This window comes from Diabrotica undecimpunctata, chromosome 2, assembly GCF_040954645.1.
Source record: "Diabrotica undecimpunctata isolate CICGRU chromosome 2, icDiaUnde3, whole genome shotgun sequence".
Taxonomy (NCBI): domain Eukaryota; kingdom Metazoa; phylum Arthropoda; class Insecta; order Coleoptera; family Chrysomelidae; genus Diabrotica; species Diabrotica undecimpunctata.
The window spans coordinates 58160043-58174328 of record NC_092804.1 but is presented as its reverse complement, the minus strand read 5'-3'; the positions used below and the strand labels follow the sequence as shown (position 1 = coordinate 58174328).

Genomic DNA, 14286 nt, shown 5'->3' with positions numbered 1-14286 from the left:
ACAAAATCAGATTAAGTTGCATGTGCATGTAATTTACAATAAAATCATATATACTGTTCTTCTAAACATTCAGTCATTTTCAGCAAGTCTGCTTTTTTATTAACAGAAATAGTCAACGGTTTGCTGTAACAGCACGTCCTCTTGGTCTCTTTAGTAAAGGTGATGTCTGCCATGGTTACAGGATATTATGTGTTTGTATGTCTTATCCGCTAACAATAACACTCAGGCACAGAATATAGAAAAGGGACAAGAAGTAACATCCCCTAAATATAACCTAGACAGCTTACAAGAAGATTCAACGAAATTTCTTTACAAATTACGACTGGCCACAAAATTACAAAATGTGGATCGAGAAAATATATCAGCGGAAAAGTTATACCAGCAACTTAAAAAATGCATTAATGAGGCTACAAGTGAAGCTTTGGGTTATAAAGACAAACATGAAACAAAAAATCAAGAATGGTGGTCGGAAAATATGCAAACGTTAGTAAACAAGAAGAAAACTGCTTATCAGGCATGGATGTTAACGAGAAAGGAAGATACATAAAGAATTAAATCGAGATGTAAAAAAAGAAGTAGTGAAAAGTAAAAATCAGATGTGAGATCGAATATGTGCAGAGGTGGATAGGTTATAGGGATGGAACAAGAGTTGGGCAAGCGTGGAAGGTGATAAAGTCTCTCCGGAGGGAAGGAAAGGAAAAATCTAACTTACAGTTAATAAATATGAAACAGTGGAAACATCATTATGAGGTCTTACTGATAGAGGATAGATGTAAATTTCAAGAGATCGAAATGGAAGAAATATCCAAACATACACAAATAATTGAGATAACAACCGGAGAGTTAAGCGATGGACCAAAAATATTACATGAGATGTACATGAGGTAATCGAAAAACATAAGGCAAGGAATCTATATATCCACCTACTGTTTGAAGATTTAGAGAAGGCATACGATACGGTACCTTTGAAAAAATTTTTTCAAACATTGACGAAAGTAGGTCTCAGTAGAGAGTATGTGGATGCTATCGCAAATATATACAAAAATGCGAGAAGTGCCGTTAAAGAAGGAAACTTTATATCTGAATTATTTCCAATAACAAAGGGACTTAAACAAGGATGTTGTCTATCTCCGACCTTACTTAAAATTTATATTCAATCATCGCTATAACAGTGGAGGAAACAAGTATCCGGAATGGGAATGGACATAGGCGGTGATAAATGTCTAACAACTTTATTTTTCGCAGATGATCAGGTAGTCGTAGCGAATGATGAGGAAAAAATGGACTACATGTTTAGAAAACTAGAGAAAGAATATGAAAAATGGGGCCTCAATATGAATATGTCAAAGACAGAGTATCTTAAAATAGTAGATGATAAAAAAGATCCAGAGTTAGAAATTAGAAACACAAAAAACATGCAATGAATATAAACATCTCGAATATATAATATCTAAAGAAGGCACTACCAAAAGAGACATCGAAAAAAGAAAGCAGCAGGAAAAAAAGCGGTAAACATTCCAAACTCTCTACTATGGTCTAAAAATATTAGACAAGAAACGAAATTGACAATCTATCGAACCTTGGTAGAGCCTATTATGACTTATGAGGCAGAAGTTTGGCAGATCACGAAAAAAGATAGAAAAATAATAGAAGTAGTAGAAATGGATTTTTTAAGGAGAGCGTGTGGTGTATCTAAAAAAGATAATATCGGGAATGAAGATATTAGAAAGAGGACAAATACTGTATATTCCAGTGTAGACAGAATTAAAACGAGACAACTAGTGTGGTATGGTCACGTGAAGCTAATGAATGAAGATTGATGGCCAAAGAAAGCTTTAAATTACATACCACAACAAAGAAGAAGAAGGAGAAGGCCTTCAGTTGCCTGGAAAGAAAATGTACGGGACATAATGAAAAGACGAATGGATGGACAGAAAACGATGGCGGTCGAAATGCGAGAAGCGGCAGAGGCTGTAGGAACCTCGCTTATATATATATATATATATATATATATATATATATATATATATATATATATATATATAAGATATATAGATATATATATATAAGATATATATAAGATATATATATATATATATATATATATATATATATATATATATATATATATATATATATATATATCTTATCCGCAGAACAGTCGGATCATTTGCTGTGACTTGTATTCAACATGTTTCTGTTATTTTAATGTTGTCATTCTTAATTTGACTCTCAACTGAGGTCAAGTCAACAAAATCTCCTGTTTCATTTTAACAACCTAAAAAGGTTTTCTTGATCTTGCTGATTTGATTAGCTTAAGTACATCTTAAGTAAAATATAGCTGACTAATTTTTTAATCTTTTCGATTAGCGCAAAATCCCTATCACAGGGTAAAAAGTCGGATACCAAAAATTTTTAATTTTCTTCAGTAAAGAACTTTGCACTATGTGAAACTAGAATATGATAAGTTAGGTATAAAAATGACTTGTTGCAAATCCACACATAAAATTATCACATTAGAATTCAACTTCTTTCAATCAGCTTTCAAAGATGAATATGCACTTTATGCTTTTCGGTGATGTAGCTCGGATTCAGTTTGAATCTTCTTTCGTTCTACCTCATTCTCTGAAGCACTCTGTTTTATAAAAATTTTATTACATACTTTGCAAGTATCGGAGCTAGGAATTTCAAAACGCAAATTAAAATATTTAGGGGGTACTGGGGGTTAACCCCTCCCAGGGCACTATTACGACACTGTTACTCACAAATTTTAAGGACTCAAAATGGAGGTAGCATAAAAAAAAACCCATTTTGGTTCGGTGCCCAACCAAAACCCCCCCACAGGAAAATTCTGGGTGTGCCACTGCATACAAAACCCTCAATTATTGTGACCGTTCCATTGTTTTTTACCAGATCATTTTTCAATAAAAATTGTTCTTTTTGGTTGGTTGTCACTTCCACGGAGTTTCACGAGTCATGTACTTCCTGCGCGCACTTCGCAATTTTGGGAATAACTTGTTTTCTGCCATTATAAATATTTTTTCTAATCAAATGTACATCTACCACAGTAAGACTTTTAGTGCCTGTTTGTTTAATTTCGCTGTGTATCAACTTCAACGGTTTTTCACACAAATCATCCATTGCCTTCCGCTTAACACTATTACTTAATTTTTGCCGGTTTAACACTGTTTTTGATAAACTTTCATGGGTTTGGTTATGACTACATTCGACTACACTGTTACAAATATTTAAAGTTTTAACAAATGCTTTGCAACTTTTTTCTACACACTGCCAACGTTTGATATTATTAACAAGCATTTTATGACAGTTATACTTGTAATTGTCAATAACTAATATTTACTTGCCCTTTACACTTAACATTTCACTTACTTCAGATTTCTCCATCATGAACTAGGTATAACGACATTCAAACTGGAACTAAAAAATAAGGTTAAGAATCGCATGACTCCTATTTTTTATCATAAAATTTCAGGTAGACTACTAATTACCTACCAATCTTTTCAAAGAAATATATCAATTGCAACTTCTGATACAGAAAAACCCAATCAAATATTTAACAAGGGAATATGAGCTCTAACTTCATAATACTTTAGTGATATTATCGTTATAATTTTAATATTTATTTAAGTAAGAAGTAGTGTTATATAGTAGCATTGTTTAAAAAAGACTCATTCTTTTTTAAACAATGATGGTAGTGTTGTATTAATAGGTAAATACAAAGTTTGATAAGACATTATTCAAATATCTTTTCTAAGAAATATATGGCCGGAGCGAATTTACCTATGCCCCTTTTCTGTGTTGTATTAAAATCTGACCGCGGAAGCGAACTAGTATACACCCGATTCACAAACAAAAACCAGCTTAATTCTTACCTAACGATAAATTTCATAGCCATTTAAAGATAAAGATTTAAAGATAAAATTTACCAAAGGAACGTCAAATAAAAATATAACCCCAAAAATAAAATGATAAACGCAGAGATAAAAAAAGGCAGGTAGGATGACTGTGACTACTATAGATGTCTTGCCGTGAAAATAGCTGTTAATAAAGAATTTCAAACACAATAAAGTGCATTTATTGTATGTAGATCTACGAAAAGCTTATAAAACCATTCCATAATATAACCTATGGGATGCGTTATAAAAGCATGAATTTAATGCAAAAAAAGTATAACTCTAAAAGTGCGACGAAAAAGCTGTACGCTAATAGTAACGCAAAGGTAAAGGTTGGAAATAGCCCCTCGAACGAATTCCAAATAAATAAAGTTTTAAATAAAATAAAATTTTAAATAATGTCTCCTCGACATTATTTAAAATTGATCTATAACAGGCTTTAAAACTATGGAAATGCATGTGCCAAAATATGGGAATGCTGATCAACAGCAATAACATATACAATTTGTCATTTGTAGATGATATGATCAGCTATATTGACGATATGAAATTAATAGAAGAATACAAAAAATGGGGTATAAAATTAAATATCATAAAAACCGAGTATATGTGTATGGGTGGGTAGCAACAGAACCTAATATTGGAAGATAAAGTTATTAAACATTGCAACACGTATAAATATCTTTGTATCATCATCACAAAAGAAGACAACGTAAAGGACACGATAGAATAGACAAACAACTTAGACAAACAAGTAAGAAAATCAATTTCTCTTCCAAAATGATATCCACTGGAATCATTCAATATCAAATAATAAGAAGCACAGCAATAATATTATTGGAAATATACGGAAATATTATTTCGTTAGCTTTTCCAGCCTAAATTTTCCTGCTGAAAGTATACTGAAGTCCATTTCAGTGCCTCAAGATTCCCCTTCTAACCATGAAAGTAAAAAATACGATAGTACTATCGTGACCCAATAACTCAGATAGTATGGCCGTGAACCCTGAACCCTTCACTGTAGTAAGAAAATTGGAGATAGGGTAAGTATAAATCAGGAAATAAGAGAAAGGGACCTAGAAGAAGACTTATGGATGAACCGAGAAGAGTGGCGAGTGGGTATCGGAAGAGATAAAAAACGTTTTAAGCTCATCTATATGTAATATAAAATTAATAGAAACATCGTTTTTATTACCTAAAAATCTAATTACGTAATTTTTACAATTAATATTGAATTATTTTAAAAACACACACCATATGTAATATTTTTTAATTTTTTTTTTGATTTTGTGTATATTTTTTTTAAACAGATTTTCCTAGAGAACCCAATCACAATTAATAAATCTTTTGGAAGCAATGGACGATCGCCATTCTGTAAAATTATTTTAAAAGGGATCATATAAAAATTAAATAGTTATAAAAACCTCAAACTATTCTGGTTCCTGGTAATAAAAATAAGCAAAACCGGAGAAAGAATACCAGAAATAAAAGAAATTATGTGAGCAGCGAATAAAGCTTATTTTGCAAATAAAAGGTTAACCCATTCCAGTCAGATGATCCCATTTGGAATCATGGCAATATTTTCTCCTTTAGCGGCATATTAAACTTCTTATGTTGATTGGGATAACGACATTGCGTTGGCTCACCTTGTCAGTTGTATCAGTAAGCGTTAGTCAGAAATGAATGTGACACAACGATCAACAATTCACTGTAAATTTCAAGTCGTTTCTAAATATGTATAGGCATTGAACAAGTTATTGCATGAAAAAAATATATTTGTTTCCTTACATTGTTTTATTTCATAATTTGCATTATAGTTAGCTCATATTTACAAAATATATTATGTAAATATTATAAATATTATTGAATCCAAATAAAATCATTGGGCTATTGTGTGGGTCTTCAAATGGCATCATTGGGAAGTCGTAAAAATTTTGTTTCTGTCAACAAAATACAAAAGTACAATATATTTGCTCATTTCGAATGGAGCGTTTGTTCATAATAACAGAACTAAACTTTCTTTCCGTGAATAGGAAAATATGACCCAGAAAGAGATAGTTGGTCTTCTTGACGACTCTGATTTCAAATTTAATGTTGATAACGAGAAAGATATTTTGGAAGAAGAAATTATTGAAGAAACTCAAATAGAAGAATTATTGGAAAACATTTTTGATGATATCTTGAGCAACGAAGCTACAGAGAATATGGCAGAAAATGTTAAAGAAATTATACATTTTTCAGTTAATGAAAATATTGATACGCCTTTTAAATATTTAAAAATGTTTTGTGACAATGAGATTATTTAAAATTTTGCTGAGCAGACAAACTTGTATTCTATATAAAAAGACACAAAAACTATTTATACAATTGCAGCAGAGATAGAGCAGTTCTTAGGCATACATGTATTGAGTGGAATTGTTTATGTTTATTGGGCATGTTATTGTAATATTGGGCAAATGAAACAAGATACAATGCGATAACTAACATCTTGTCACGTAATCGTTTTTATAAAGTGCGAAAATATTTTCACGTCAATGATAATTTGAAAGTCATTTCTAGCATGACAAATAATATAAAGTAAAACCTTTCGTTGAAAAATTTCAACAAAATATGAATAAGATAGAACCTATGTAATTCAATAGCATCGATGAGTTTATTAAACCATTCAAAAGACATAGCAGTTTAAAACAGTATATAAAAAATAAATCTCATAAATGATGCATGAAAGTTTTTGCATGAGCAGGCTTCACCGACCTAATATACGATTTTGAAATATATGTGGGGAAAGTAACAGTGTAAGATAAATCAGGTCTTGAAATTAGTGGGAAAATAGTACTGAAGTAGGTCAGAAATCTTCCAAACCACATGAATTTTAAAATTTTATTGAATAATTGGTTCACATCTTGTAGCCTACTTGTTATTATAAAACAAAGGGGCTTCCTTACTACGGGGACTATAAGAAGTAGGCGGCTGGCAGGTTGTCAGTTTTTAAAAGACAAAGTTCTAATGGCAAAAGGTCGTTGATTCTCTGATATAAAAATAGACAGCAAAAAAATATTGCTGCTCTCAAATGATATGACAATAAGTCCGTCACATTAGCAACGAACTATATAGGACAACATCCTACTTGACAAAGTGACGAGATGGTGCGACAAAAGAAACATTTATGTAGAAATCGAACGGTCAGCAATTGTTAAAGAATATTATTATAACATTCTAAGCCAAAAAGATTCTATTTGAGAATAATATTTCATCTTATTAATACTAGTGCAATGTATTGTCAACTCGTAGCTTAATATTGTTCTGAAGCTATTTTCTTGTGACATTTTAAATTAATTACTATTTAAATGGGAATAAGCCACAATTAAAGGTTAAAATATGTTTATTGACGTTTCAATTTCCACTTCGGAAATCGTTCTCAAAATACAAACATTAGTGATACACTAATATACTAATGTTTGTATTTTGAGAACGATTTCCGAAGTGGAAATTGAAACGTCAATAAACGTATTTTAACCTTTAATTGTGGCTTATTCCCATTTAAATAGTGATTAACTCGTAGCTGCTGTACCGAAGACACCCTAAGACACTGCAAACAAAACAAGTAACATCGCCCTTCTCCAATTCAAATCTCAAGTTAGACATGCGTTACTGAAAGCTGGAAAGTCCGATACAAGTTAGAAACGAGGACGGCCGTCTTAAGATAACACACCAAAGAAAAGACAAGTATTTCATCCTGCACCAGTGCAAGATGTTCGATTTGATAGCGTAGGACACTGGCCGCTACATGATCAAAACCGCACAAAGTGCAAATTATGTATAAGATCTTTTATATTTAAACAATAATAAAAATTATTTTTATATTTTCCATGTACAAAATTAAATTGTTCATAAAGTGAAATAATAAACGTATTTCCTATTATGTCAATTTTTTTACCAGACCATAGATCAAAGTGGAAAGTATAAATGGATAATTCAGATACTACCGACGCCAGATGATTGATAATGGGATCAATTTTTTTGAGTTTGCAGACTCTAGGATGCAAAATTTTTGAAAAACCTATCAATATTTTTTTGTATTATTTTCTATAACAACAATTTTTATTGAAAACATATAATTTGGGCTGGAAAAGTTTAAAAGCAAAATGTTAGCTGAGAAAACTAAGATAAACATTCATAACACTATAATTGGAACAATATTATTTGCCAATAGCAATGGCGAAAAAAATGAAGAATACTTACGAATAGTGAACCATAGAGCCATACTGGTGCAAATCAAAACAGATCAAAATGAATATAGAAATAGAACAAATGCAGAGATTAAAAAAGTAAGAGATGAGGCAGTGACATACGCGATGATAGAATGAAACCTAAGTAAAAGAATGAAAAGAGGAAGACCAACATCAAAGTGGCTCCAAGAAGTTGAAGAAGACTTACAAAACGGAGAAGTAAGAGAATGACAGGAAAAAACTAGACATAAGAAAACTGAAGAGATAGCGTTATGAAGATAAAATAAGTGAAACGGACTCATCCTCTAAAGAAATATGATCTCGAAAGCTTTTGTGACATAACCCCATCTCGGGGTGTTCAGTCATTATATACCATGCGGTCCATATGTATGGAATAAATTCATTTTTAGCGTTATTATGTACTATGTGAAGAAAACCTGAAACAGGTCGATTTTTATTCTTAAATTGACAATTTACAGTATGAAAATATTATCCCCCTCCAGCACCCCCTTTGAATTATAAGCACCCCTCGAAAATTTTAAATAACAAAGGGGGTCATGTGGCACCTCATTAGAAAGGGATTTTAGTCCTCTGTTCAGCAATGTAAAGTTTTTTGAGTTTGTGCAATCATAACTGAGAAAATTGATTTTTACAATTAAAGAAATGTTCAACTTGACCACCGTTATTCACTTCTTGACAATAACCGAGGCGATTTTGGAATTCTCGTGTACAACATTTTGCATGACCTCGGGGTTTATTTTGTTAATTTCTTCCGTTATCCTAACTTTTAAATCAGCATTATTGCCCGATCTATTAAAATATACTTTAGAAATAATCAGGTATTTTCTTATCTGTTCTGCTAAACATTAGGGAAAAAACTTTGAAGATAATAAAATATTAGTCAAAAATCCAAATAAACAATTGATATGAATCTAGTAGGCTGCTGTCATTTAGGTATTTAAAGTTACTAAAAGATGTCAGTATAATACTTGTGCGCGTATTAAATTGTATTGTGGCTCATTTATCCATATATTAAATATTTATCCATATATCATATATTAAAGCAGTTTCGTTATACTGGACATGTAAAAAATATTAAAAAACCAGGTGGAAATGTTAGATTTACTGATGAAAAAAAGTTAGATGTACTTGAGATTGACGAAAATTCGCATAAAGCAACTCGAGAACTTGCCGCCGTGATGTAAGTAAATCATCTATTTTGAGAATTTTGCATAAAGAAAAATACCACTCATACAAAGTTCAGTTGGTTCAGGAGTTAAATGAAGATGATCCTAAGAGAAGGCAAGAATTCTGTGAAATGATGATGAACAGAATGAAAGCAGATTTGCAGTTCATAAACAAAATAGTTTTTAATGATAAAGCGACGTGCCATTTAAATGGAACGGTTAACAAACAGACTGTAGATATTGTAGCAGAGAAAATCATCACTGGGTGTGTGAGACTCACGCGCAATATCCTAAAAAAGTTAACGTTTGGGCTGGTATCATTAACAATAAAATTATTGGTCCTTATTTGTTTGAGGACACAGTTGATGGTAAGGTTTATCTAGATTTTTTGATTCTTTTTAGTGCCTACATCATGAAAAGATTTTTTTCTGATGTTAATCATCCAAATGAGATAGATCGATCTATTTACTACCAACAAGACGGAGCTCCACCGTATTTTGCACATATAGTTAGAAATTATTTAAATGAGGTTTTTCCTATTAGGTGGATTGGATGGTATATACCATACCATACCATATATACATATATATATATATATATATATATATATATATATATATATATATATATATATATATATATATATATATATATATATATATATATATAAAGCTTGGCAGTAAAAAGCAAAAAATATTAATCTTAATTATTAAATTTTAATTACTTAACCGATGGCTGAATTTTAAATAATTTTTTGGTAACTGAACTACGCTACTTGTTTATACTTTTTCAATTTTTTTAGTTTAGTCAATGTCTTGTAGAACTTGGTTGAGAACTAAGTTAAACATGTTTTGGAATGACCTTAACAGTTGAATATATTGCCAAAATATAAGGTTCTGAAGTCATTTTTTTATTGCATAAAACTGATTTCCGAGTTCCAAGTCCAAATATCAAATAAAGTAATTATATATTATACAACAAATACTAATTCAAAATCATAATATAGAAAAAAAATGTTCAAATAATTTTAAGAATATCCAAACAGATTTGGTCGCCAGTTAAGATTTTTCGGATAAAAAGTTTTATTGGTTTTTTAAAAGGCAGCGATTTTTCCCATAACATTATAAATAAGAAATTAAACATGTAACCAAACAAATATAACATCAGTAATATTATTTTTTTAATTGTTGGCTCTAAATGTATCAAGTAATTTCTCTTCAATTTTTATTTATAAAGTCATTTTCAGAAAGATCTAAAATATATAATTAATGGTGCATTTTTGTTTGCGAAATCATTCGTAATTATGTGCAAATATAAAAGACAAACATACACATTGCTAGTTCAATTTCTTGGTTCTGGGTCCACGGTTCTTTCCATTTTTATTTAAATATTTAATTAAATCATATATTTACTTTAAATAACTGTTTTGTTTAAAAATGTATAATATATTTTATGTTAAAAACTATAATATATAATATCTATAAATACTTACGTAATTTGGCTGCATCTGTTACGACACCTAAAAATGTCACGAACAAAAGACTAGCTTTGACACAAAAACCCATAATTGTAATGACAAACTGCAAATAGTGTAACGTTTTACGATACCTAGTAAGTAGCAAGGTTAACTTTTCTTTGCCGGCCGGTTACTTACAGCGAAAAGATGCTGCCGCAATCCCGAAGTTTCCTTTTATAGTCGTATAAGTATAAACAATCAATGTCCGTCGGTGGAAAATAGCGTTAAAAATTACTTTATGCTGGGCAAGGTGAACAACATAACTATCATTTTAGACTCCTGTAGACAATTTAATGATAATAAATTTTAATATTTTTGAAAATTTCGTACATTTTAAAGATTTGAGTAACAATTCATTATTTTGTCAGACAATGTTTCAAGTGAGATCCTGATTATTTCTCTGTTCTACGAATATACGTAAATATACTTCTTTTATATATACATGGAGACCGTCATGTATGGATCATGAATGGAGTAATAATTACATTATTGACATCATCTAGAAATAGCTCTGTAGTATTTGTTTGAAATCATATCCTCAGGTACTAAGGTTAGGTCATCCTTTTTCCAGTGTGTATTTCTTCTGTCAGGTATTTCCATTAGATGATTAGTTATAAAAAGTCATATCTATTGCCATTTCGTATTACGTGACCTATATATTTGAGCTATTAACATTTTTTAACTAGTTGGAAGACTTCCACGTCTTTTTGTAGTCTTTTTTAACAGTTCTTCATTGGGTATGTTGTCTTTCCAGGGAATGTTGAGTAATCTTACTATGGATCCATATTTTAACACCATAGAAAAAAACTAAAAAAGTTTTAATTAGCTGAAATTTCATTTTTTTAGGGAAATTGCTGCAAAATAGTTTCGACATCCTCAAAAAGATCTAACTTTTGGCAATAAATATCAAGTATTGTAAACATATCAAAAATTTCTAAGGAACACAAGTTTGTTTTCAATTCAATTTATACATCAATTTTGATTGGATTTTAAAAGTTGACATATCCTTATAATGCCTGATTAATCAGCAATTATAGGCGTGGCCACAACGGGTGCCGTGGGACCCACTTACTTCCGATGGACACAAAATTGGGATCGGTCACTTTTTGAAACAACTAATCTTTAAACATTTTGAGTAATAATAAATAAATGAGATACTAAACTAAAAAGTAAAACTTGTATAATAAATAAGTAAAAAATTATAAATAAGGTAGATATTATCTTCTGATTACTAAAATTATCTAATACGAGCCATCTCGAATATTTATAATTTGAAATGTTTTAATTGTGGATTTATTTATCGTTTAGTGTTTTAGAATCAGACATCTCTATTAGATAGGCATATATAAGTGGAAACATGCTTCAAACATGAAAAGAAACCATAATACTATGCCAGATAACCCTAGCTTAGAATTACCAAAGGAAAGGTTAGAAAGATCTTCTAGAATAGAAAGAAGTCATTACTAACCAAAACTAGAACAGTTTTTGTTAGAACACCCACTTAGTATTCCAACTTCAATAGGTTGGAATATAGTCCAACAAAAGATGTCGCTTTGAGGAAATCTTCCTCAGGTAGCTGTAGCTTCTTCCGTGGTTATTGTTAGTTGTCGCTCTGGAAACCATCAGGGTCTTCTAACTTGAATGTCACAAATTGGTCGCATTGCTCCTGTAGTGATCCTTTCCCAAGTTGCCATGCTCCTTTTCTAACTTAGCTGCACCGTTAAGAAGACGACCAATAATCAGAAATACGTATATACGGTTGCCTTCCATCGATATACCTATTTTGTTTTTTGTTTTCCTGTTTTGGGAAAGACGCCATTACATTTTACTTTTGTTATCCACTTGAATTAACCTTTTCTATATATATATATATATATATATATATATATATATATATATATATATATAGAAATATATATATATATATATATATATACAGTTTTCTACAGCTGGTGCCGTTTCTCTCAACCTAATTTCCAGCGTTTTCTGTCGAAGCAATCTTCAGTTTTTAAATTTCTGGCGGTCATTGCATCTTCGATATGTTCTCTCCATGATCGTCTTGGAGAGACTACCTCGTTTTCTTCTAATAGGCAGAGTCCATTTTTTATCTTTTTTGCTATCTGTTTTAAAACATTCAGTGCTGGTGCCCATTCCAGTATGGTTTTTTGGCTCCGATAGTATCTATTGTGTCTAGGTCAATTTCCATTTCTCTCCTAATGTCTTAGTTTACTACGTTTTATTTAATAGTTTCGATTTTTGTTTTATAAATTCTTCTTTTATTTTCTTTTGTTATTTTATTATTCCACAATAGTCCATGTAGCTGTCTAGTGGCTGATCTTGCTTGGCCAATCCTAGAATGTATTTCTTCGTTATTCTCTGCTATTGGTGATATTTAAACTCCCAAGTATTTGAAGGCTTCAGTTGATTTTATACGTGCCATTTCAATTTATAGTCTGTCTGGTTTTTCTCCTGTAATTAAATACTCGGTTTTTTGTATATTAATTGTAATTATATGGCCCCACTTGGTGTACTCCTCTTCGAGAGTTTTCTATGCATAGTATATATATATATATATATATATATATATATATATAGTGTATAATGTATAATATAGTATTACATATATTATATATATATATATATTTATATATATATATTATATATATATATATATGTATATTGTATATATATATATATATATATATATATATATATATATATATATATATATATATATGTATATATATACATTGCAGCATTTTTTTCTCCACACTGAGAGCGCCTCATTCAGATATATTTTAAATGCAGCAGCCTTGCTTTAGACCCTTACTAATAGGAATTTCTCGTTAATTTGTTTTCAGTTTTAATGTTTACCGTCATATTTTTTGTAAAGCTGTTGTACTGCTCTTATATTTTTTATTTATTCCTTGTTTTTCTCTTGCTACTTAGAGCATTGAAAATGGTACACTGTCGTATGCCTTTGTCAGATCTATAAAGACCACATGAGTTGAAAGGTTGTGGGCTAATCTTTTCTCAATAGCCTGCTTTAGAAAAAATATGCTTTCTATGCAGGATCTGCCTGCACGAAAGCCATTTTGTTTTTCTACATCTGTCATCTCTTTTTCAATTTTATTTTTTATTATTTTTCCATAGAGTCCTAAAGAGTGAATTTATGACACTTAGCCCCCTATATTTGAACAATTTTTTCTATCTCCTTTTTTCTAGATGTTGTTAATATGTGCTTTTGTCCACTCTGGTGGTAAATCATGTCCTTTATAGAATAAGGTGAAGACATACGCCAATAATTCCCGCAATACTTGTGGGCTGTTTTTTTATAATTCGTTCGGTATATCTTGTGGTCCGCATGCATTTTGCTTTTTTAGATTTCGTACTGCATCTTCTACTTCCTGTACTGTTATTTCAGCATCTTCATCGTATTC

At 30.7% G+C, this 14286-nt stretch overlaps 1 protein-coding gene across 1 annotated transcript in view; it reads right to left on the bottom strand.

Moving 5' to 3' along the window:
* LOC140433314 (protein takeout-like) overlaps positions 1-11011 on the bottom strand; it is a 41041-nt gene extending 30030 nt beyond the window's left edge. The window contains exon 1 of the mRNA XM_072521344.1: positions 10823-11011. Within this exon, the coding sequence (XP_072377445.1) occupies positions 10823-10895 (73 nt within the window). The 5' untranslated portion in view covers positions 10896-11011. The remainder of the gene's footprint in view (positions 1-10822) is intronic.
* Between the last annotated feature and the right edge of the window lie 3275 nt (positions 11012-14286).